This window comes from Leopardus geoffroyi, chromosome E2 (assembly GCF_018350155.1).
Source record: "Leopardus geoffroyi isolate Oge1 chromosome E2, O.geoffroyi_Oge1_pat1.0, whole genome shotgun sequence".
In the NCBI taxonomy this organism is placed as follows: domain Eukaryota; kingdom Metazoa; phylum Chordata; class Mammalia; order Carnivora; family Felidae; genus Leopardus; species Leopardus geoffroyi.
In genome coordinates this window covers 17,582,387-17,602,849 of record NC_059335.1, presented here as the reverse complement: position 1 = coordinate 17,602,849, position 20,463 = coordinate 17,582,387, and the positions used below count along the sequence as shown (strand labels likewise).

At 53.1% G+C, this 20,463-nt stretch overlaps 1 protein-coding gene across 3 annotated transcripts in view; it reads left to right on the top strand.

The window, feature by feature from the left end:
• Positions 1–18,654, top strand: part of WDR62 (WD repeat domain 62) — a 45,473-nt gene extending 26,819 nt beyond the window's left edge. For 2 of the 3 annotated variants that reach the window (XM_045440901.1, XM_045440900.1), the window contains exons 13-32: positions 1,271–1,396; positions 4,220–4,287; positions 4,369–4,490; positions 5,392–5,467; positions 6,214–6,325; positions 6,421–6,484; positions 7,366–7,491; positions 8,560–8,693; positions 10,438–10,490; positions 13,079–13,297; positions 14,464–14,591; positions 14,915–15,018; positions 15,371–15,481; positions 15,764–15,898; positions 16,176–16,287; positions 16,399–16,540; positions 16,621–16,681; positions 16,845–17,498; positions 18,056–18,213; positions 18,294–18,654. In XM_045440901.1, coding sequence (XP_045296857.1) covers positions 1,271–1,396; positions 4,220–4,287; positions 4,369–4,490; positions 5,392–5,467; positions 6,214–6,325; positions 6,421–6,484; positions 7,366–7,491; positions 8,560–8,693; positions 10,438–10,490; positions 13,079–13,297; positions 14,464–14,591; positions 14,915–15,018; positions 15,371–15,481; positions 15,764–15,898; positions 16,176–16,287; positions 16,399–16,540; positions 16,621–16,681; positions 16,845–17,498; positions 18,056–18,213; positions 18,294–18,569 — 2,981 coding nt within the window. In that variant the 3' untranslated portion in view covers positions 18,570–18,654. The remainder of the gene's footprint in view (positions 1–1,270; positions 1,397–4,219; positions 4,288–4,368; positions 4,491–5,391; positions 5,468–6,213; positions 6,326–6,420; positions 6,485–7,365; positions 7,492–8,559; positions 8,694–10,437; positions 10,491–13,078; positions 13,298–14,463; positions 14,592–14,914; positions 15,019–15,370; positions 15,482–15,763; positions 15,899–16,175; positions 16,288–16,398; positions 16,541–16,620; positions 16,682–16,844; positions 17,499–18,055; positions 18,214–18,293) is intronic. The other variant, XM_045440902.1, reaches the window with a different exon arrangement.
• Positions 18,655–20,463: the final 1,809 nt, after the last annotated feature.

Genomic DNA, 20,463 nt, shown 5'->3' with positions numbered 1-20,463 from the left:
TCTTGCTCGCTGTCTGCCCCTCCCCTGTTCATGTTCTCTCACTCTCTCAAAATAAATAAATAAACTTAAAAAAAAAAAAAAAAGGAAGGTTTCACTTTATATGGTTCTGTTATCTCCTCCGTGGTCCTTATTCCCAGTTTGCCGGCTGTCCCAATATTGTCGTTCGTAGCACCTTTGTTTTTCCAGTCCAGGTTCACAATTTAGTTTTCATAGCTCTTTTGTCACCTTTTTTTCTGGAACATTTCCACAGCCTTACTTTGTCTTTGTGATTTGACTTTCTGCAGAGTATAGGCCATTTTACAGAATTTCCTTCAGTTTGGGTTTGTCTGTTTTCTCCATGATTTGATTCTGCTGATACATTTTTGGCAAGAATAGAACATTTTGGCAGGAATAGATATGTTAGCAATCTTTCCCATACTCTTTTCTCCTTATTTGTTTCCCTGCACCCTCTGTCCCACCAGTTTTTCTTTTCTTTTCTTCTCTTTTTTTAAGTTTATTTATTTTGAGAGAGAGAGAAAGAGAGAGAGAGCAAGCAAGCAGGGTAAGGGCAGAGAGAGAGAACCCCAAGCAGGCTCTGCACTGTCAGTGCACAGCCTGACACGGGACTCGAAGTCAGGAACCATGAGATCATGACCTGAGCCGAAGTCGGATGCTTTACTGTCTGAGTCACCCAGGCACCACCCACCAGTTTTTCTTCAAACCTCTTTTCATTCAGTACATCCTTCATGAACTCCCCTCCACCTCAAGTCACGTGTTAGCCCTCAGACATGCGAGGCAACCAGGGTTGGCACTGTCTGAGGGGGCCAGCAGGGAAGACCCATTGGCAGAAGGAAGTGTGGCAGTGGGTTGTCAGTAGGGCCTGGACGAGACCCAGGTAGCCGGAGTTCAGAGAGTGAAGGAGCAGTGTTCTGGGGAGGCTGAGAAGTTGGCTGGGCTTCACATGGCAGCCAAAGAGTTGGCCTTGGCAGGAAGGAGTGCTGGGCTCTGCTCGGATGTCTGCTATGGGCACAGGTGGCAGAGTGTCCATGTACATCAAGATTCATCCCCCCGAACTGGGCATGGGATGTGAAGTGCCAAGGTTTGGGGGGCTCTGGGGAGAGACTGCAGAGCTGGGGGAATGGCCCCTTGTGGGCTTTGAGGCCAGGTAGCTGCAGTCACAGCACCAAAGACCCCTTCTTCGAGGCCTGGAAAGCTCAGTCACATTGTTCTCTGGGAGGCCAAGGCATCAGGCAGCCTCCTGAAGACCCAGTGCCACCCTGTCCACTCACAGGACTGACCTTGCTGGCCTCAGCCAGTCGGGACCGACTGATCCACGTGCTGAATGTGGAGAAGAACTACAACCTGGAGCAGACCCTGGACGACCACTCCTCCTCCATCACGGCCATCAAGTTTGCTGGTGAGTCCTTTCCTTCCTGCTTCGCCCTCCTTGGTTGGTGCACCCCTTTGGCTACACGTAATAACAAGACTCCCTTTAGTTTATTTATTTTTTTTATTATTTTTTTTTTTTAATTTTTTTTTATGTTTATTTATTTTTGAGACAGAGAGAGACAGAGCATGAACGGGGGAGGGGCAGAGAGAGAGGGAGACACAGAATCGAAAGCAGGCTCCAGGCTCTGAGCCATCAGCCCAGAGCCCGACGCGGGGCTCGAACTCACGGACCGCGAGATCGTGACCTGGCTGAAGTCGGACGCTTAACCGACTGCGCCACCCAGGCGCCCCAAGACTCCCTTTAGTTTAAACAAAAAAGGGAAAAGCAAGCTCTGGATTCAGGCCCAGCTGGATCCAAAAGTTGATTTATTCTATTATTATTATTTTTTTAAATCATCAAGACTCCCTCTGTCAGCTACACCTTTCTGTGGTGGGCAGCATCTGGGTGTCACTGTGCCACTCGAAGGAGATTTCCCCTCTTCCTATCAATTTTGGCAGAAATTGGGAGCTGAATTCCCTTGTGCAGGCTTGAGGCACCTGCCCTTTTCAGAACAGTTATCGGTGCCAGGGCTTTGGGGTGTTTTCTTGGGCCAGGTCTGACTCAAGTGCCCCCAGCCCACACCTGCCTCCACCCCTGATCCAGAAGGACTGGCATTAGGTGAATGCCATTCCCCAAAAAGAAATCGGGGTGCCAATCCTGTGAGAGGACCACGGGATGGGCACTGGTGACTTTGGCAGAAAAATAGGTGACTGCAAAGGTTGCCAGGAGCTAATTCTGTGCTGGGGAGGATCCTTGCACTGCAGTTAGTCCATTCCTTACCTCGTTTACAGCGAGAGTCACACAGCAGTAGGTGCAGGCTTAGGATCTTGCCTTGGGCTGCCCTCCAAAGTGCATACTCAGCCAGGAAATCAAAGGGATTCCCTTTAGACTCAAAAGATTCAGTATGAAGGTTTGGCCCTAAGGAATTCCAAGGGGAGAGGAGGCAGGTCCTATGAGATTTAATTGATCAGAACCCAAGAGCATATTCAAAACTATATTCCAGAAGAATCTACTCATGAAGAGAATACATCTATGTACTCATTCCAAGTTCTTGACTACGAAGAGTTTTTTTTTTTTTTACATATAATCTTGTGACTGAGAATGTATTAATGTCCCTTGATCCTCCCCGCTTTCTGCCCTACCTCTCCGTAGCCAAAACAAGTTAACAATGGACAAAAACAAGTTAACAATGTTTGACGTGTCTTGATGAAGACAACCAAAGCTGATCAGCTAAAACTTTCAGACATCTTTAAAAACCTGTTCATTCCATGGGATAGAGTTAGTTAGAATAAATCAGCAAGTCTAGCAGTTTGGCCAGCAGTGACATCAACTTTCACGAATGGTCTAGATCCAAGAGAGGTGATGACTGGCCAAGGGGTGGCCCAGGAGTTGGTCCTTAAGGCCATCTCTTGAAAGGTGTGGGCTTTCATTAGAACCCCCAGCCAGTCTGAGAGGATGTAACTCCTAACCCCAGTTCCTGAGTGCCCTGCTGTGGCTGAGCTATGCTCAAAACGCTGATAATTTTAGTATAAACTGGGCTCCAGCCAGTCGAAACCTGACCGAAACTGCCCTGCTAAGGTAAGATTCAGTCTTTAACAGTTTTATCTGAAAAATATCCAAACAAATGAATACAATACAGATAGTTTACAGAACAGTACAATGAACTTCCACATCATGGTACTTAATCAGTACATATGAACTAGAACAGACACACCCATTGTTTATAACCAGTGACTTGTGTCCTAACAGTGCTAGGTCCTTGGACTCCCCACCCCAAGTTAAGAAGCAGAACATTACCAGTAACTTATAGGCCTCTTTGGGTCCCTCCCAGGTTACACTTCCTCCCCAACACAGGGCTCACTGCCTTCTGTGAGCCAGTGACTCCTGCTTGAGTAACATCTTAACTTGTGCATCAGGCCTGAGCCCTTTCAAATGTCCTGCAGTGAAGCAAGGACACTGTGCTTAGATCTGTGCTTAGCAAGGCTCTAAGTGTTTTGTATCTGTTCTGTCTTTATATTCTCACCAGAACTCTAAGGTATTTGCTGTTATTATTCTAATTCTATAAAGAAAGAAGAAAAGTAAGGATATTTATAGTGCTTACTGGGTGGCAGCCACTGGCAAGGGCTGTCATAGGCCTGTTGTACAGACAGGAAACTGAGGCATGGAAAGGAAGCCCGGGTTTGGAGCACAGTGTTTAGCCAGAGAATGCCTGGGTCTAATACTGGCCCTGTCCGGACTCTCTGTGCTCTAGAACAAGGACTGTGTGACTCTAAGCCCCTGGGTTCACAATTGTACAGTGGGGTGGCTAGTGAGCCATCAGAAGGGGATGTGCGATGCGCATGTGGCAATGGGGCCTGGCCTGACGTACACGTGGGTGTTCTGATTGTTCATGATGGCATGAGCCTCCCAACCCTCTGCGTGTCTCCACTTGCTCCCCGCTTTGGTCCCGCCTCCACACTGCTGCCCGAATCACCTTTCCAAATCCCAAATCAGACGTGGTGCCCCTTCCGTGTCTCTGACATGTTTCCCTGTCTGCCCTTGCTCTGCAGAGACCAGCCAGGCCACTGCTCCACCTGTACCCCCTGATACACACAGCTCACATCTTGGAGTCCTACCTGCACCCAGCACCCACTCTCCTCCTCCGGGAATCCGGAGTTCCCTTGCAGTGAATTCCCTGGCTAGGATCCCTGGCCCCAGTCAGACTCAGCAGGGGCCCAGCCTTGCCTAATGCACTACCTCCTCCTCCTCCAGGCAATAGAGACATCCAGATGATCAGCTGTGGGGCTGACAAGAGCATCTACTTTCGCAGTGCCCAGCAGGTAGAGTGGGTTGGCCTCCTTGAGGGCTGGGGTGGGAAACTTGTCAGGGGTGTCCTCTGAAGGCCCTGCCTGCCCTGCCAGGCCCCAGATGGACTACACTTTGTCCGTACCCACCACGTGGCAGAGAAGACCACCTTGTATGACATGGACATTGACATCACCCAAAAGTATGTGGCCGTGGCCTGCCAGGACCGCAATGTGAGGTGAGGAGCTGGGCTCTTAGCCCAGCCTGGTTTCTGAGTAGGACCTGTGTAAGACCTAGTCGGTTCTGTCTGCTCATGATCTCCCTGCTCTCTTCCTCCTCTTCATCTGGACCCTAAAGAGCTGGGTTGGGTAGAGGGACCCAGCAAGTGTTTCTTAGGAACTGGGCTCACCCAGGCCCAGCCTCCGGGTCAGCAGAGGGTTCCTGCTGGCTCTCCAGAAGCCCATGTGGGGTGACTAGGAGGCGCTGATGTGGTTCATAAATTCATTCATTCACCTACATTCCCTGAGCACCTGTCTGGGAGGGTAGTGCAGGAGACACAGCAGTGAGCAGGGCAGCCCCAGGCCCTGCCTTCATGGAGCTCACAGTCCCAGGGAGGAGAGGTGGACACCTCACTAGACAGTGACACCAGGGAGCGGTCAGGGCTAGGGGAGCCCAGTGGATCTGGGGGACCCTGGGGAAACCCTGATCCTACCTGGGGATCAAGCAGGGCTTGATGGAAAGAACATCTGAACTGAGACTGGGAAGGCTGTGGAGGAGTGAGCCGGGGGAGGGGAGAGAGGGATTGTGCAGAGGGGAGAGCATGTGCAAAAAGGTTCTCCACCCTTTCACTTGCTCATTCAGATTGAGTGCCAGGCACTCCGCATGCTCTGTAGTGGGGAAGACAGATGTTAACAGACATTAACTCAACGGATACCCCAATACATAACTTCCCTGACCTCAGCCTGAGAGGACATCTCATTTTCTGAGATGGTATTTCAGTCCAGGCATCAGATGGGAGATAAGAGGTGGCAAGGGGCCTCCAGGAGAGAGGAAGATGGTAGGTAAGGCTAGGACCAGAATGCAAGAGGGGGCAGGTGGGCAGGGACACCACTGGCCACATTATGCCCCCACCTCCCCAGAGTCTACAACACCGTGAGTGGGAAGCAGAAGAAGTGCTACAAGGGCTCCCAGGGTGACGAAGGGTGCCTGCTAAAGGTGAGTAGCTGGGGCCCCTGGCGTGAAAACCACACACATCCCCCCTGTCTGTCAGCTGCCCTCGTGGGCCACCCGAGACGTGTCATCCTGGGTACCTGATCAAAGGATCACAGGCTGGCACCCACTCCGGCCTAGCTGACCAGGGTTGCCTGGGAACTGGGGGTATCACAGACTGTTTTACCTTTATTTACTGAGCCCTTTTCCCAAGTGGGGACATTTAAGTGGCTTCTGTTTTCAGTGGCCACGGTGTGGTGGGAACAACCAAAGACCTGGGCTCCCTTATCAGACTTGCTCCCTGCTGTGTTATCAGGACAAGATTGGGGGACCTTCTCAGAGCCTCTGAAGTAAGGGGGGTTGTGTTGAGTTCAGGCTTTAAGGTGAGACTCGCAGCTCTGCCTCAGGCTATGACCTGGGCACGTGTCATCTCCTCTGGAGCCTGTCTCATTGCCTGTAAAATGCAGCTAGAAAGAGCCCCTATCATAGGGTTGTTCTCTGGAAGAAATCAGTCTGCACACGCAGAGTGTTTAGCACAGAGCCTGGGTGGTAACTTTTTCACCCATGAAATGGAGGCAGGAGTTCTTATCCTAAGCAGGGTGTATGTCCTGAGGGCACCTGGGACGAGTCAGCGTGCCAGGCATCCCGCATGAGAGGGTCCTCCGTCAGCGGAGGCTGTGACATTTGACCCAGGCCTCGCCATAGTGAAGAAGCAGGCAGCCTAACTGTCATGTGGGTCCTCTTCTCGGCAGGTCCACGTGGACCCCTCAGGCACCTTCTTGGCCACTAGCTGCTCTGACAAAAGCATCTCGGTGATTGACTTTTACTCGGGCGAGTGCATTGCCAAGATGTTTGGCCATTCAGGTGGGTGTGCCTCCCTACGTGGGACACCTCCCCATGCGTCCCCACACAGCCTTGTGACTCAGAAGGCCTGCGTGGCTTCTTTGCTCTGCTTTCAGAAATCGTAACTGGCATGAAGTTCACCTATGACTGTCGTCACTTGATCACAGTATCTGGAGACAGGTGGGAAAGGCCTGGAGACTGCCCTTGGCTGGCCTCCCCCTGGGAGTGGGCAGGACCTGTACTGTGGGGAGTGCAGGGGCTCAGACAGTGGGAGCACCGTGCTCCTGGCCTGCCTGTGCAGAGTTCCGCCGAGGGTTCCAGCTTACTGCTTTCTCCTTTGACAGCATGTACCTGGGTGTCACACCCAGCCCTGAGTTCAAACCCCAGATCTGCCACTTAATTTACTTGTGACCTTGAGAACCTTGAGCAGGTCATTTCCCATCTGTTGTTTTTTTCTCTCTCTCTCTTTTTAATGTTTATTTTTTGAGAGAGAGAGAGACAGAGTGTAAGTGGGAGAGGAGCAGAGAGAGAGGGAGACACAGAATCTGAAACAGGCTCCAGGCTTCAAGTTGTCAGCATAGAGCCTGACGTGGGGCTCGAACTCAGGACCAGCGGGATCATGACCTAGGCCGAAGTCGGACGCCCAACCGACTGAGCCACCCAGGTGCCCCAGGTCATTTCCCATCTTAAGCCTCAGTTTGCTCCACCAACTACCTCAAAAAATTGTACAGTGAGAATCAAATGGGGATATAAACTCCTTAGCTCATGGTTGGTGGCCAAGGAAGTCCCTTTTGTCTCTCCCTTCAGTTTATTTCAGTCCTTCTCCAGCCCCCTTCCTTGAGTCTTGAGGTCTTCAGAACAGGTCATGGTTTGGTCTGGACCTGCTCGGGGGGTAGACCTGACATGGCCTGGAACCCCTGCACTAAGCTGGTGGGGTGTGTTTTCTGGGAGCGGCCAGGGAATTGGAGTCTTGGCTATGGTAACGTAGGTGGCTTCCAGGGTCAGATGGCTTCCGTGTTCACTGTTCCCCCTCCTTCCACATCTCTCTTCGGCCTCTGCAGCTGTGTGTTCATCTGGCACCTGGGCCCAGAGATCACTAACTGCATGAAGCAGCACTTGCTGGAGATCGACCACCGGGAGCAGCAGCAGCAGAACATGAGGGACGGGAAGTGGAGGAGCCAGCCCAGGTCCTGGCAGTTATCCGGCCGTCCCCCACTTGTCTGTCTGCTAGAGGAATGTCTTCCTGCCCTGGGCCCCGTGAGGAGTGAGGCTGAAGACATAGCCGTGGCCAGCACAGCCGTAGGCCCTGCCCTTTGTGCACCTGTGGTCGAACTGGGGAGATAGACTTTGAATAGAAAGTTATGGTAGTACATGTGAGAAGGGGCTTGGAGTGGAAGAGCAAAGTGCCTGGAGAGCCTGTGAGCACTGCGATGGAGGGAAGCTCGGGGGACTTTGGGGAGCAGAGGAGGCAGAGGAGGCCCCTGACCCAGTGTGCAGTGGGGAGGGACGTAGTCGGGGAAGGCTCCAGTGGAACTGAAGTGTCTTTTTGTTCTTTAAAGCCTTCATGCTGCAAGACCAGTTTTATTTGGAGTGAATTCATGTTCTAACTTTTGGTTGGGGGTTTAGTTTGGAGGTCTCAGTTGAGTGGGAGATTTGGGGGTTTATCCTCTCTTCTGCCTCTAGCGCTGTCCTTGTCTTTCTCTGTCTTGAGGCTTTGCCATTGCCTCCCAAAGGGACCAGGCCTTAACATGAGCTTCCTGTCCTACAGTGGTATTGGAGGTATTGCAGACCGAGGTACCAAGCGAATGAGCAGCTCCCTTTGGCTCCAGGTTTTGAGGCTTACACCCTGTCCTGGGTGCCCTCCGGTGCCTACCTCGTGTCATGTGTGTTTTAGGCTCCTGTGCTCCAAAGGAGATGAAACCTCATTGCTACTCCTACACACACTTCCCAGAAGAGAACCCAGCAGCTTAGTACTCAAGCCCCACTATCTGCTGTGCTTTCTGTCCCATCGCTGTGACTCTGAGAGAGTTTATCTTATTTTTTGAGCCCAGCCTTGTTACATTTCATTCATTGTGGTGATGTTTCCAGCAGAGCGGGTGTGGCAGGTGAGACCTCCCAGCATCATCTTGACAAGGAGTCAGTAATGAGTTCATATGGAAGCTAGCACAGGGCCCAGCCTGAGGCAGATCCCTGTCCCTCCCACCACCACCCCATTTACCTATTTCTCTCCTTGTTGTCCTCATTTCTGGCTTCAGGCAGGAGACCTATGCATCCGTGCCCAGCGAGATTTGCTCCTTAAGCCCTGGAGAGCAGACGGAGGATGAGCTGGAGGAAGAGTGTGAACCGGAAGAGTTGCTGAAGACGCCATCCAAAGAGAGCTTGGACCCAGGTTGGGAAGGGGGCCCATCCAGAGGGGCCCTATTTTGAACTTGCAGCGTAGGGATCACTGCTGGGTTTCGCCCACTACTTGGTTTCCAGGGCCTGGAGGCGAAGCTCAATGATCCTATTAGTCAGTACTCTCACAGTGTAATAGCAACTGGACTCTCATTGGCTTCAGCTGGGAAGAGAATTTATTGGGTCATGGACCTGAAAATTGGAGTATTGGCTTTGGGCAGTAGCTGGATTCCAGTCACCAGGTGATGTTAAAGAAACAGATTTTTCTCCGTCTTTTGGCTCCGCTTTTCTCCTATGTTGGCTTTGCTCTCAGGCAGACTCTGCCTCTCCTGGGGGCAAAGATTCCCCCAGCAGTGCTAGGTGATAAAACTCTATATAGAGAAGAGAGCACCTCTTTCCCAGTAGCTGAAGCAAAATCCTGAGGTCGTGAGTCGTGTTTCTGGTGTGAGTCCTGGTGTGCTTCTGAGTCAGTTGCCGTGATTGGCCAGGCCAGAGTCACGTGGTCATCCCTGAGGGCAGAGGTTTGACTCAGCTCCACTTGAGCCACCTGTCCAAAAAGGGTGGGTGGGGGTGTAAGGGCTGTCCCAGGGGAAAAACAGGGTGCTGTTGACCAAAAGACATCAGATTCTGTTGTTCAGGTGAAAGGAGAATAGTAGCTCGATGACTTCAAAGCAGGCCAGACTTCCTCTAAATTTCTGCCCTTCCGCATATCACCTTGGCTTCGGCCCTCATGGTTGCAAGATGGCTGCTTAAGTTGCAGGCATCACAGGCCTCATAGCACACGGCAGTCCCTCCTACAGTCTCCTCTAGAGAGGAAACTTGCCCAGAAGCCCCCGGCAGGCTTCTCTCAGGTCCCATTGGCCATGGTTGCTCCAGCTAAGAGAGGCCGGGTGCTGTCAGTGTGGGGCAGGGGCCTCTGCCAGCAGGGGAGAGCAGGCAGTGGCTGACTAGACAGCTGACTGATAGGCAACAGTAATGTAAGAATTCAGCCTTGGAAAAAAGGGTAAGCAAATCTTCTTTGTTGCCACCCTCACAACCCAATCCCATGTCCTCTGCAGGGTGGCTGTTTTATGTTTGGTATGAATCCTTATAGGCCTCTTTCTGAACATTAATGTACGTATGTACACAGCCATCAGAACACATCGTATTTATGTACATAAGTTGTATTCTACTGTAGACACCATTCTGTATCTTTTCCCTCTCAAAATTATCAACCTGTATGTTGGTGGATACAAAACAGAGGCCTCCCTCTTTTAACCAGCAGGATAATAGGATATTTTTAAAATGATATTCGCCTCTGGATGGACATTTAGGGTTTAGACTATACACCATTGCAAGTGATGCCATTCTGACCACTCCAAGACCTACTCCTTGGGCATGTGTGAGTGTTTCTCCAGGACAGAGGCAAGGGCTGGCACTGCTGGTCCCTGGGGTTAGCACGTTTTTTTATTTTAAGAGAACCCCAAAGGCCCTCCAAATCCAGCAGTCAGTGTTAAGCCATTCATTCTCCCACACTTTTGCCAATACTTGATACTATGAAGCTTTTTAGTTTGAGCTAGTCATGGGTAAAATATTGTGTGAATTTGCATTTTCCTGACAATTAGTTAAGTTTGAGCATCTTTTGGTATGTCTGTGTTTCTTATAATGTGTCTTTGGAGAATTGCCTGTTTTTATATATGTTGCCTGTTTATCTGTTGGGTTATTTATTCTCTTTTCATGGATTCCACATGTCTCTCCAGACCCTCGGTGTCTGCTGACCAATGGCAAGCTGCCACTCTGGGCAAAGCGGCTGGTGAGTCTGCCCGGAGACCGGGACACCCAGGGCTGACAAAGCAGGGGTGCTCTCCTTCATGCTCTTCATTCTTCTGGGAGCCCATTTCCCTTTCTGGGTCTGTCCTTTTCATGTAGAACCCCATCATCCTTCCAGTCTCAGCTTAGGCAGCCCTTCATTCCTGTAACATACATAGTGAACACCTACCCTGTGCCAGGCTTATTCTGACCATTAGATACAGCAGTGAGCAAGGCAGACAAAATGTCGGTCTTCATGGGCTCATTTTCTAGTGTGGAAGATGGACAGTATCCACATTAAACAGGTAAGTTGTATAGTATTTGGGAAGCCGATAAGGTCTGTGGAGGAAAAAAAGAGAGAATCTCAGGAAAATAACAAGTGTTGGGGAAAAGCGCAATAATTTTAGCATAAACAGAAAAGGCCTCACTGAGAAGATGCTATTTGAATAGAGTTGAAGCAAGGGAGAAATGCAGATCCTGGGGAAGAATGTTCCAGGCAGAGAGAATAGTATGCAGGACAAAGGCCATGCGGCAGGATTGTGGTTCGCATGTTCAAGGAAGTACAGGGAGGCCCAGCTGCCAGGGTTGAGGGTGAATGAGGGGCAGAGAGTTGGGAGAGGGGCTCAGAGAGGTAATGGGGGCCAGATGGTATGACACTATGTGGGCTGCGGTGCGTTCCCTAAACATTCCTTATTGTCCTCCCCACTTATTTCTCCGCTCCCTGGCACTGAGTGAGATGGAGACAAAGGAGGGCTCTGAGTTGAGGAAGGCCATGACCTAGTGCAAGTGTGAACATGAGGGGCAAGTGGGGGACCGGGAGGGGACTGTTGGGATAATCCAGACAGAGGAGGTTGGAGGCTGGAACAGGGGGAAGAAACGGTTGGATTCTGGATGGATGTTGAAGGTGCAACCAGATGACTGGGTGTGAGAGAAAGAAAGGGACCAAGATGATTGAATGGCTGATTGTTTACTTGGGGGAGGGGCAGGCTAGGAGCTGGTGGGTTAGAAGCAGGCAGCAGAATCCTACAGCCTAGGTTGGATGATTTATTTCAGGAATAATGCCAGTCCTCAGATTAAAACCTATTAGCTCCTCAGGGAAGTCCTCCCTGCCTTCCCGTCCCCTGCAGACCAGGTCTGTCAAGACCCCAGGCTTCCCCTTAATCAGTGAATACTACAAGTAGGGTTACATTCAACAAATATTCATAGCACACTTATTCTGCACAGGCTTTAAGTCTTTTATATGTATTATCTATTTAGTCCCCTTTGAAGTGTAGGAGCTCTTCATATCACTATTTCACAGATGGAGAAACTGAGGCCCAAAGAGGTTAAGTAACTTATCCAGGGTTACACAGATGGGAAGTACAAGACGTGGGCAGGCTGGCTCCAGAGCCTGAGTTCTCAAACACCCACCCTCCGCTGTCTCTCAAGCTATAATCTTATTTGGAGGCAGTGCTGGGCAGGACCAGTGGGGAGAAATGGCCACATCGGGGATGTGTTCGGATGGCAGAGCTGACAGAATTTGCTGAAGAAATACAATGTGGAGGGGAACCTGGGTGGCTCAGTCGGTTAAGCATCCAACTCTTGATTTCAGCTCAGGTCATGATCTCAAGTTTCATGAGTTCGAGCCCCGTGTTAAGCTCTGTGCTGACAGCTTGGAGCCTGCTTGGAATTCTTTCTCCCTCTCTCTCTGCCCTTCCCTCGCTTGCTCTCTCTCAAAATAAATAAACATAAAAAAACAATACAATGTGGGGCGCCTGGGTGGCGCAGTCGGTTAAGCGTCCGACTTCAGCCAGGTCACGATCTCGCGGTCCGTGAGTTCGAGCCCCATGTCAAGCTCCGGGCTGATGGCTCAGAGCTTGGAGCCTGTTTCCGATTCTGTGTGTCTCCCTCTCTCTCTGCCCCTCCCCCGTTCATGCTCTGTCTCTCTCTGTCCCAAAAATAAATAAAAACGTTGAAAAAAAAATTAAAAACAAAACAAAACAAAACAATACAATGTGGAGTATGAGGGACAATATAAGAATGAAAGATGAGCTCAAGGTTTGGGGCCTGAGCAGCAGAATAACTGAGACAGGAAAGGCTTCAGGAGGAGCCGATCTGGGGGGAAGATCAGGAGTTGTTTTCAACATGTTCACTTTGAAATATCACTAGGAATCCATACAGATGTAGAGCAGTTGCCTATGCATTTCTGAAATTTAACAGAGAGATTCAGGCTGGAGATGTTTATCTGGAAGTTGTTGCTGAGTGGTGTTTAAAGCCTAGAGACTGAGAGGCACCTGGGTGGCTCAGTTGGTTGAGCGTCTGACTTCGGCTCAGGTCATGATTTCACAGCTCGTGAGTTCGAGCCCGTCAGGCTCTGTGCTGACATCTCAGAGCCTGAAGCCTGCTTTGAATTCTGTCTCTCTCTCTCTCTCTCTCTCTCTCTCTCTGCCCCTCCCTGCTCACACTCTGTGTCTCTCTCTCAAAAATAAAAATAAAACATTAAAAAAAAAAAAGCTGGATGGAGACTGGATGGAGTCCATGCGGTGTCCCTGGTCCCCCATTGGAGTTGGTGAGCTCTTGGCTAGCTGCCTGACCATCCCCTGTCACCCTCAGCTAGGAGACGATGATGTGGCAGATGGCTCAGCCTTCCATGCCAAGCGCAGCTACAAACCACATGGCCGCTGGGCGGAGCGGGCTGACCAGGAGCCCCTCAAGACCATCCTGGATGCCCGGAACCTGGATTGCTACTTTACCCCCATGAAGCCCGAGAGCCTGGAGGACTCTATTCTGGATACAGTGGAGCCCCAGAGCCTGGTGGGACTGCTGAGTGAGGTACAGACCACCCCTGCCCAGCCAGCAGACCCTGCACCATGACTGCCCACCCAGGGCTTGGGGCCTCAGCATGCTTATTTTGAAAATGAGGCTGAGTATCCCTCTCTAGGGGTGCGAGTTGATTACATGACATGGTGGAAGGCAAGAGGGTGAGGCCCTGGGCCTGGTGCAAGTGAGACTTTCCAGGGCAGACCAGGAATCTGGGAGGTGGGTCACTTGGGGGTTGAAAGCTTGGGCTTGAGAGCAAGCCTGTGCCTGGCTGGGGAGTATTTGAGCAGGTAGAGGCCTGGCCCTACCCCTTCCTAGCTGTGTGATGACTTACCTCAAGGCTTGCTTCTCTGGGCTTCTGCTTTCAAGCGCCTGGCTGACTCAGTCAGTGGAGCATGCACTCTTAATCTTGGGGTTGTGCGTTCGAGCTCCATGTTGGGCATAGAGATTACTTAAAAATAAAATCTTAAAAACAAACAAAACAAAACAAAACAAGAAAAAAAGACCTCTAAAAAGTGGTCATAAGAAGAACGTTCTCAGAAGGCTTTGATAGGAATCCAGTGCTAAGAAGAGGGCCTGGGCCCTCAGAAGTGCTTGAAGCAACTTCAACTCTTGTTCTCTTATCTTCCAAACAAAATTACTTTTTATTCTATTGTATAAACTTTCTTTTCTATTGTAGCATAATACACATACAGTTGTGTGTACAAACCATATGCTGTTTGAGAAGAGTTTGACAAATTGTTACCTATGTATGCACTTAGGTATCCACCACCCAAGCCAAAATAGAGTATTTTCTACCTCCTGAAAGACACCCCCTCTTGTGCCCCTCCTAATCAGTACCCCCTCCCTGCAGAGGCAACCAGCCTTCTGACCTCCCACCAAAGATTAGTTTGCCTGTTCTTGAACTCCATACAGACAGAATCTTGGAGGGTTGGAGCTATATCGATTCCTTATCTGTAAAGGGGCTGGTGATCATGCAGGAGGAGCATAGAATGAACTCAAGATGAGCACATAACTTGGCCCAGGCCCTGGCTCAAAATGAGTGTCCGGCAGTGGGGGCTGCCATCATGACCGACATCTTCACTGTTCTCACTGGTGTTGGCGGAACACCTGGTGGCTTGCAAAGGGCCCTGGTTGCCGTAGCTGCTTGAAACGGCTGTGCTCTCTTCATCCCACAGTTGGAGAGTCCCCAGGAGGATGGCTGTGGGCATCCCTCCTTCCTGCCCCTACAGAGGGAGTCCCCTGAGGACAGGGAGCTCATCGTCTACTCCCTGGAGGCAGAAGTGATGGTCACAGAGACAGACAGGTGGGTCTCCTTTGCACCAAAGGAAGCCTTAGAAGAAGCCTGGGTTACAGGCATGCCCTGGAAGAACTGCTCCCCGCTCTCCCAGTGGGCCTGTGGGGCAGGGCTGCAAGGTCTGAGGGGCACAGGAGCCTGGCCCTGCAGCCTCAGCCACAGCCTTAGCTTCCCTGGTTCCAGGCAGAAGGTGCAGGGAGCCTTTGCAGAGGAGAGGCGGGCAGTGCTCCCAGTGGGAACAGGGTGCAGATGTGTAGGGGTTCGGCTGGGGGGCCACTGTATACTAACGTGAGTGTGTTCGCTCGTTTGCCCCACCTCCACTGGCGCTGCAGCAAGTATTGCACGAAGACGACCGAGGCGGGGCCCGGAGAGCAGCAAGGAGACGCCTCCCTCAGGGTCTCCTCCATCAGCTCCAAGGATCAGAGCCCACCTGAGGGTGAGTGGGGGCCAGTAGAGACCCTGCAGTAGTTTGCCCGTCCAGCCAGGCCCCTTTCTGAGTATCTGTGGTGACCTTGACTCGGTCTTCCTGAAGCTCAGAGTCTATCACAGAGACAGACGTTGTCCCTGCTGGTACCTGAGGATTCTGGAGCCCAACTGCCCACTGGCAGGAGCCCAGCTCTACCCTTTCCTTGAAGTGTAAACTTGCTGGTCCTTACAAATGGAGGGCGGGTATTATCACCCCCATCATCCAGATGGGAAAACTGAAGCCCTGGGAGCCTGAGCCACTTACCTGACTCACCCATTACGGGCCTAGCTTTGGGCTCCTGACTCCCGCTCTGCTCCTCCAGACTCGGGGGAGTCAGAGGCCGACTTGGAGTGCAGCTTCGCCACCATCCATTCCTCCCCTCCACGGCCAGAGCCAGACCCTCAGTTTGACATGATGCTGCCCCCCACACCGGGTAAGCAAGGGCCAGAGGTGGGGCGGGCAGTGCGTGGGGATGGTCATGATATATAACCACTCTCCCCACGTCGGCCCTGCACTCGGTGCCCACTAAGTGTCAGTGTCCTCAACCAGGAGACAGAGCCATTAGCCTCTCGGCCTAGTGGCAGCAGGGTGTGTGACGGGCGAGTCCAGCTTTCTCCATTGTTAAGTGTCTGGCATGTTTGGGCGTCTGCCGTGACTCATGGTGTTGACAGTTCTCTTCTGCCCGCCTTCTCGCCTCCCCTTCGCCTCTCCCCAGGATGCCCAGGGACCGCAGAAGAGCTGTCCCAGCCCGAGGTGCCAGGCATATCCAACAGCTCCCTGCCCCAGACCCCTGAGCAGGAGAAGTTCCTCCGCCAGCACTTCGAGACGCTCACTGATGCTCACTCTGAGGGTAGGGCGGTGCCTGGGCGGCCGTCCAGCACTGGGCACGGCGCAGGTGTCACAGGGTGGAGCCTCCACGGCTGGCAAGGGGGCAGAAGGGCTTACATTTTATCTTCAGGACAGAGCCGCACAGGCTCTTCTCCGAGCTGCGTTTGCTCCCAAGGCGTGTGTGTGTGTGGTCGACTGAAGGCGTTTCTAAGGGTCCACCTGCTGGTCTGCGGGTCTTTCTGGGTCCAGGGCTGGGTGGCTGGAGGGATTCTGAGGGCTCCCCTGGCATCTTTCCCTAGAGCTCTTCCATGGATCCCTGAGAGACTTGGAGGCCTCTGAGACTGAGGACTTCTTCAATCCCCGGTTGAGCATCTCAGCCCAGTTCCTCTCACGCCTCCAGAAGACATCCAGGTAGGAGCTGGTGAACCCCCACCCCACCTTCCAACTCTGTCCCCCAGGGCGGGGCCACGTCCCCTCAACAACCCCCAGGACAGCCACCACCACCTGGTCTCCTTCCCACAGGTTCACCCACACCTTCCCTGCCCGGCTGCCCCGGCACCTTGTGAAGTCCCCAGAGGTCAAACTCACGGACCCTGGGGGCAGTCAGCCCAGAGCAGAGCCCCCGAGAGCAGGCGCTGGCCACACCTCCCCAGGCAGAACCAACGTGAGTACTGGGGCCGCTCCCCCAGGACTTGGGGCTGGGAGTCCAGAGGCCTCGTCCTAACCTCACGGCTGTGCTTGCAGGTCCCCCCTGGGAAAAAGCCTGAGGAGCCCGTTGAGATCCTAGAGGCCTGGTGCCCACTGAGTGAGTGCTCCCATCCACAGATAAACAACCCCAGATGCCCATCTGAGCCACGGGGCAGTGGGGATGGACAGAGTCTACTCAGACCCTGAAGCCACCTGGGGTGGGCCCCTATCTGTCAGCCCCACAGTGGGACGTGAGAGTGAAGCAGCTGCTTCCTTTACAGCCCCCTGCCTCACGGGTCCGGCACCCTGTGCCCCCTCCTCCTCAGTGCTGCCCACCGACAGGAAGCCTTCGACACCCACAGCCCTGCCCACTCCAGGCCTGGCTCAGGGTGTCCACAGCCCCTCCATCCACTCATACATGGAGGCCACTGCCAGCTCCCGTGCCAAGATGTCACGCAGCATCTCCCTCGAGGACAGTGAGGGCCCTGTGCTGGCTGAGCTGGCCAGGCCCCTCCGCAGGCCCTCATCAGTCGGGGAGCTGGCATCCCTGGGCCAGGAGCTCCAGGCCAACCCCACCACGGCAGCACTCAGTTCTAACAGTGAGGGCCGAGAACCTGTCCTGCCCTCCTGGGGCAACCATGAGGCCCGGGCGAGTCTGAAGCTGACCCTGTCGAGCATCTGTGACAGGCTCTTGCTACCCCCTTCCCCAGTGGAACCTGTGGCTACCCAGCCCAGTGTCACCATCGCAACAGCCACCTTCTCGGCCTCCAGCCCCGTGGATGCAAGCACCCTGGGGCTCCACAAATCCACCTTTCTCCCAAGGCTCCTGGCCCCTGAGCCCCTCAATACCCCTGCCCACCCCAACAGCACCCCACTTCCAGAGGCCAGGCCTGGGGTCCCTGGCAGCATCACCTCCGTCCTGGAGACAACCCCTGGTGAGTTGACCACTCTTGGGACATGGGATTGTCCCCCAAGCTCAGCCCATGTACCAGGTGGCTTGGCTCCAAAGGTGGGTGCTTGACCCAGCCACAGGGGCTGTGCCATTCATTCATTCATTTACTTAAATATTTAGCGAGCACTTCGTATATGTTGGGCTTTGTTCTAGACCCTAGACACATGGGGCCTGGCGGTCAACAAGACTGCAAAGAATTGACACCTTAACTGGGGCCAGACTAAATGTAAAGGAAATGTTAAATGTTTCACAAAGTGGTGTGTGCTAAGGACAGAAATAAGAGAAACGGTTTAGGGATTGGGGGCTGGGGGGACAGGCAATGGTTACAGTTTTAAGCAGGATAATGAGAAAAGCTTCAGGGAGAAGGGGGCATTTGAGCAGAGTCCTGCAGGAGGGGAGGGAAGGGAGCCTGAGGGACTGAGGGAAGTGTTCCAGGCAGAGGGATAAGAATTGGGATCAGCCCAGCCACCCCGGCCTCTCTTAGACCAGCTAGAAAGAGGAGGTGCCTTTCTCACTCTGTCCCCTCTACCCTACCCCCAGATGCACTCAGTCTGGCCCAGGGCAACCTTGGACACTGGGAGGAGCCTAGGGTGCCAGCCAGGGTCCCGCCCTCAGCTCGCCTAGACCTGAGCACTGTGAGTACCATCGTGCACAGACTGCAGACTGCCTTCCAGGAAGCCCTGGACCTTTACAACGTGGTGAGCCAAGCCCCAGGGTCAGGGGAGAGGGCTGGGGGGTGAGGGGGCCGGACTGCCCGGACTGAGGAACCCCTGACAAGGTTGGTACCCCCTTGCAGATGGTCTCCCGTGACGAGGTGAGCAGTGAGCAGCAGCAGGCACGGACTGAACTGGCCTCCACCTTTGTTTGGATCCACAGCCAGTTAGAAGCCAGTGACTGGCTGGTTGGAACTGATGTGTCCCAGGCCCAGCCCAGCCCAAGGTCCTCCTCCCCACCTACATTGTGCCCCCTGGCCAGCCCAGATTTGCATGCCCTGCTGGAACACTACTCGGAGCTGCTGGTGCAGGCTGTGCGGAGGAAGGCACGGGGGGATTGAGGGCCAGGAGCCTGCTCTCCACTACAGCCCTGCTGCTTCTGAAGCAATAGACATTTTAAGCAAATAAACTGACAGCTTAGAGGAATGGTTCCTGGTGCCTGTCTGCATCCACAAAGCCCCCTTGAGGTGGATGCGGGGAAGGAGGGTAGGGAGGAGACCAGCCCAGGGAACATGAGCGGATAAACTTTGGAAGGGATGAAATTTGTATGCAGCAGGTGTTGGCCTAGCATTGTAGCCTCACCTGCCCTTCCTCTTCCTGTCTCACCTGGGGGACATCAGCCCCAGTGCCCTCCCTGCCTTGTTTCAGGACTCCATCAATGGGACCAACATTCCCAAGAAATTTGGGAACTGCAATAATGATCCCAGCACCTGGATCCGTATTGCCTACGTAGCCCTCTGAGCTGCTGTGGGGTCCGTTGTCCTTGCCCAGTGAGGCCCAGCTATTCCCCAAGGAGCCGCCAGCCCTTCCTCTCTGCCCCCTACTGGTACCCAAGAACCCACTGGAGCCACTGCCATCACCGTGTGCCAGACCATGGTTCCCGGTACACACACTGCCACGCCACTGGTTCATGGTCCCTAGGCCAAGCCCAGCTGGATCCTGTGAGGTCCAGGCTTTTGTCCCTAACTACAGCAGGGGAAATGGACCAGCAGGCTCACTCACTGGACACTGGGGCAGCATGGCCAGTCCATCTAGCAGCTGGAACAAGTAGCTTCCCCAGCAGGAGGACTACAACTAGACTCGTCCCATGAGTTCCCAGCTCTGGTACCAGCTTCCCTAGGCAGCAGGCATCTGGCCGTGTGGCGCGTCTGCCAAGAAGGCCACTCTTGTGACCACAAAAGTCCCTGCTGTCCCAACTCTCTCTAAAAAGGAAGCCAGCAAGGGCAGGGTCCTCGCCGAAAGCACAGCCCCGCCATGTGGCTTGCTGTGGCTTGAACCACCACTTGCCTGAGTTCCTCTCTGCTCTGTTTGGTGGTCATGGCCCACTAGAAACAAGCTTAGACCCACTCTTGTCCAGGGTACCACAGAGCTCAGACTCAAACCTAGGCTTGCCTGGTGGCAGAGCCAGACACTTCAGCATAAAGACATGGCCCTGCGCTGTCTCCATAAACAATTACACACATCAGAATCAACTGTGCAGTTTAAAAAAATCCTGCCGGGTACCTGTGTCGGTTCTGTGTGTGAGGGGTAGGGTGAGGAGCAAGACAAGATAAGCAAAGCATCTGCCCTCACGGCATTAGCCTTCTAGAGAGCAAAACCGGAATTAAGATGTCACTGTGCTGGCTTGGCTGATGGGTCAGGGAAGGCTTTTCTGAGGTGACATTTGAGCTGAGGCTTGAGAGAAGGCACGGGTCATGTGGGCATCTTGGGAAAGTATCCAGGCAGACAACAGTGGATGCAAATGCCCCATCGGGGGGATGAAATACATGTGTAAGGAATGCAGTGAGCCAGGAGAGGAGATGGGAGGAAGAACAGGGCTCCAGGGGGCAGGGCCTTGTTTCACAACATTTAAATCCAAGAAATACAACACAATTTTCCCCCCAAATAAGATGCCTGGGCTTGGTATTTGAGACGTCAGGTGTTATTTCTCAAAGCTCCCTCTCCCTGCCCCAGGGAGCCCAGGAGGTCCAGGACTCAGGTGGGCTGGACCTCTGACGGGAGGTTCCCTGACCTGCCCAGCCCCACAGGTTACAGACCACTGGGGCTCACTGTCCTTGCCTCTGCCTAGCTTGGCCACGGTCACCTAAGATCCCTGATGCGAAGCTTGGCATCCAGGCCCCCAGACACCCAGAGGACCGTCTTGAGTCGTGCCCCTCATGGAATGTACCCCTCCCACCCTGTATCATGATTAAGCCTTCAACTCCCTAGTAGCAAATCACTGGCTTATGGGGTTCC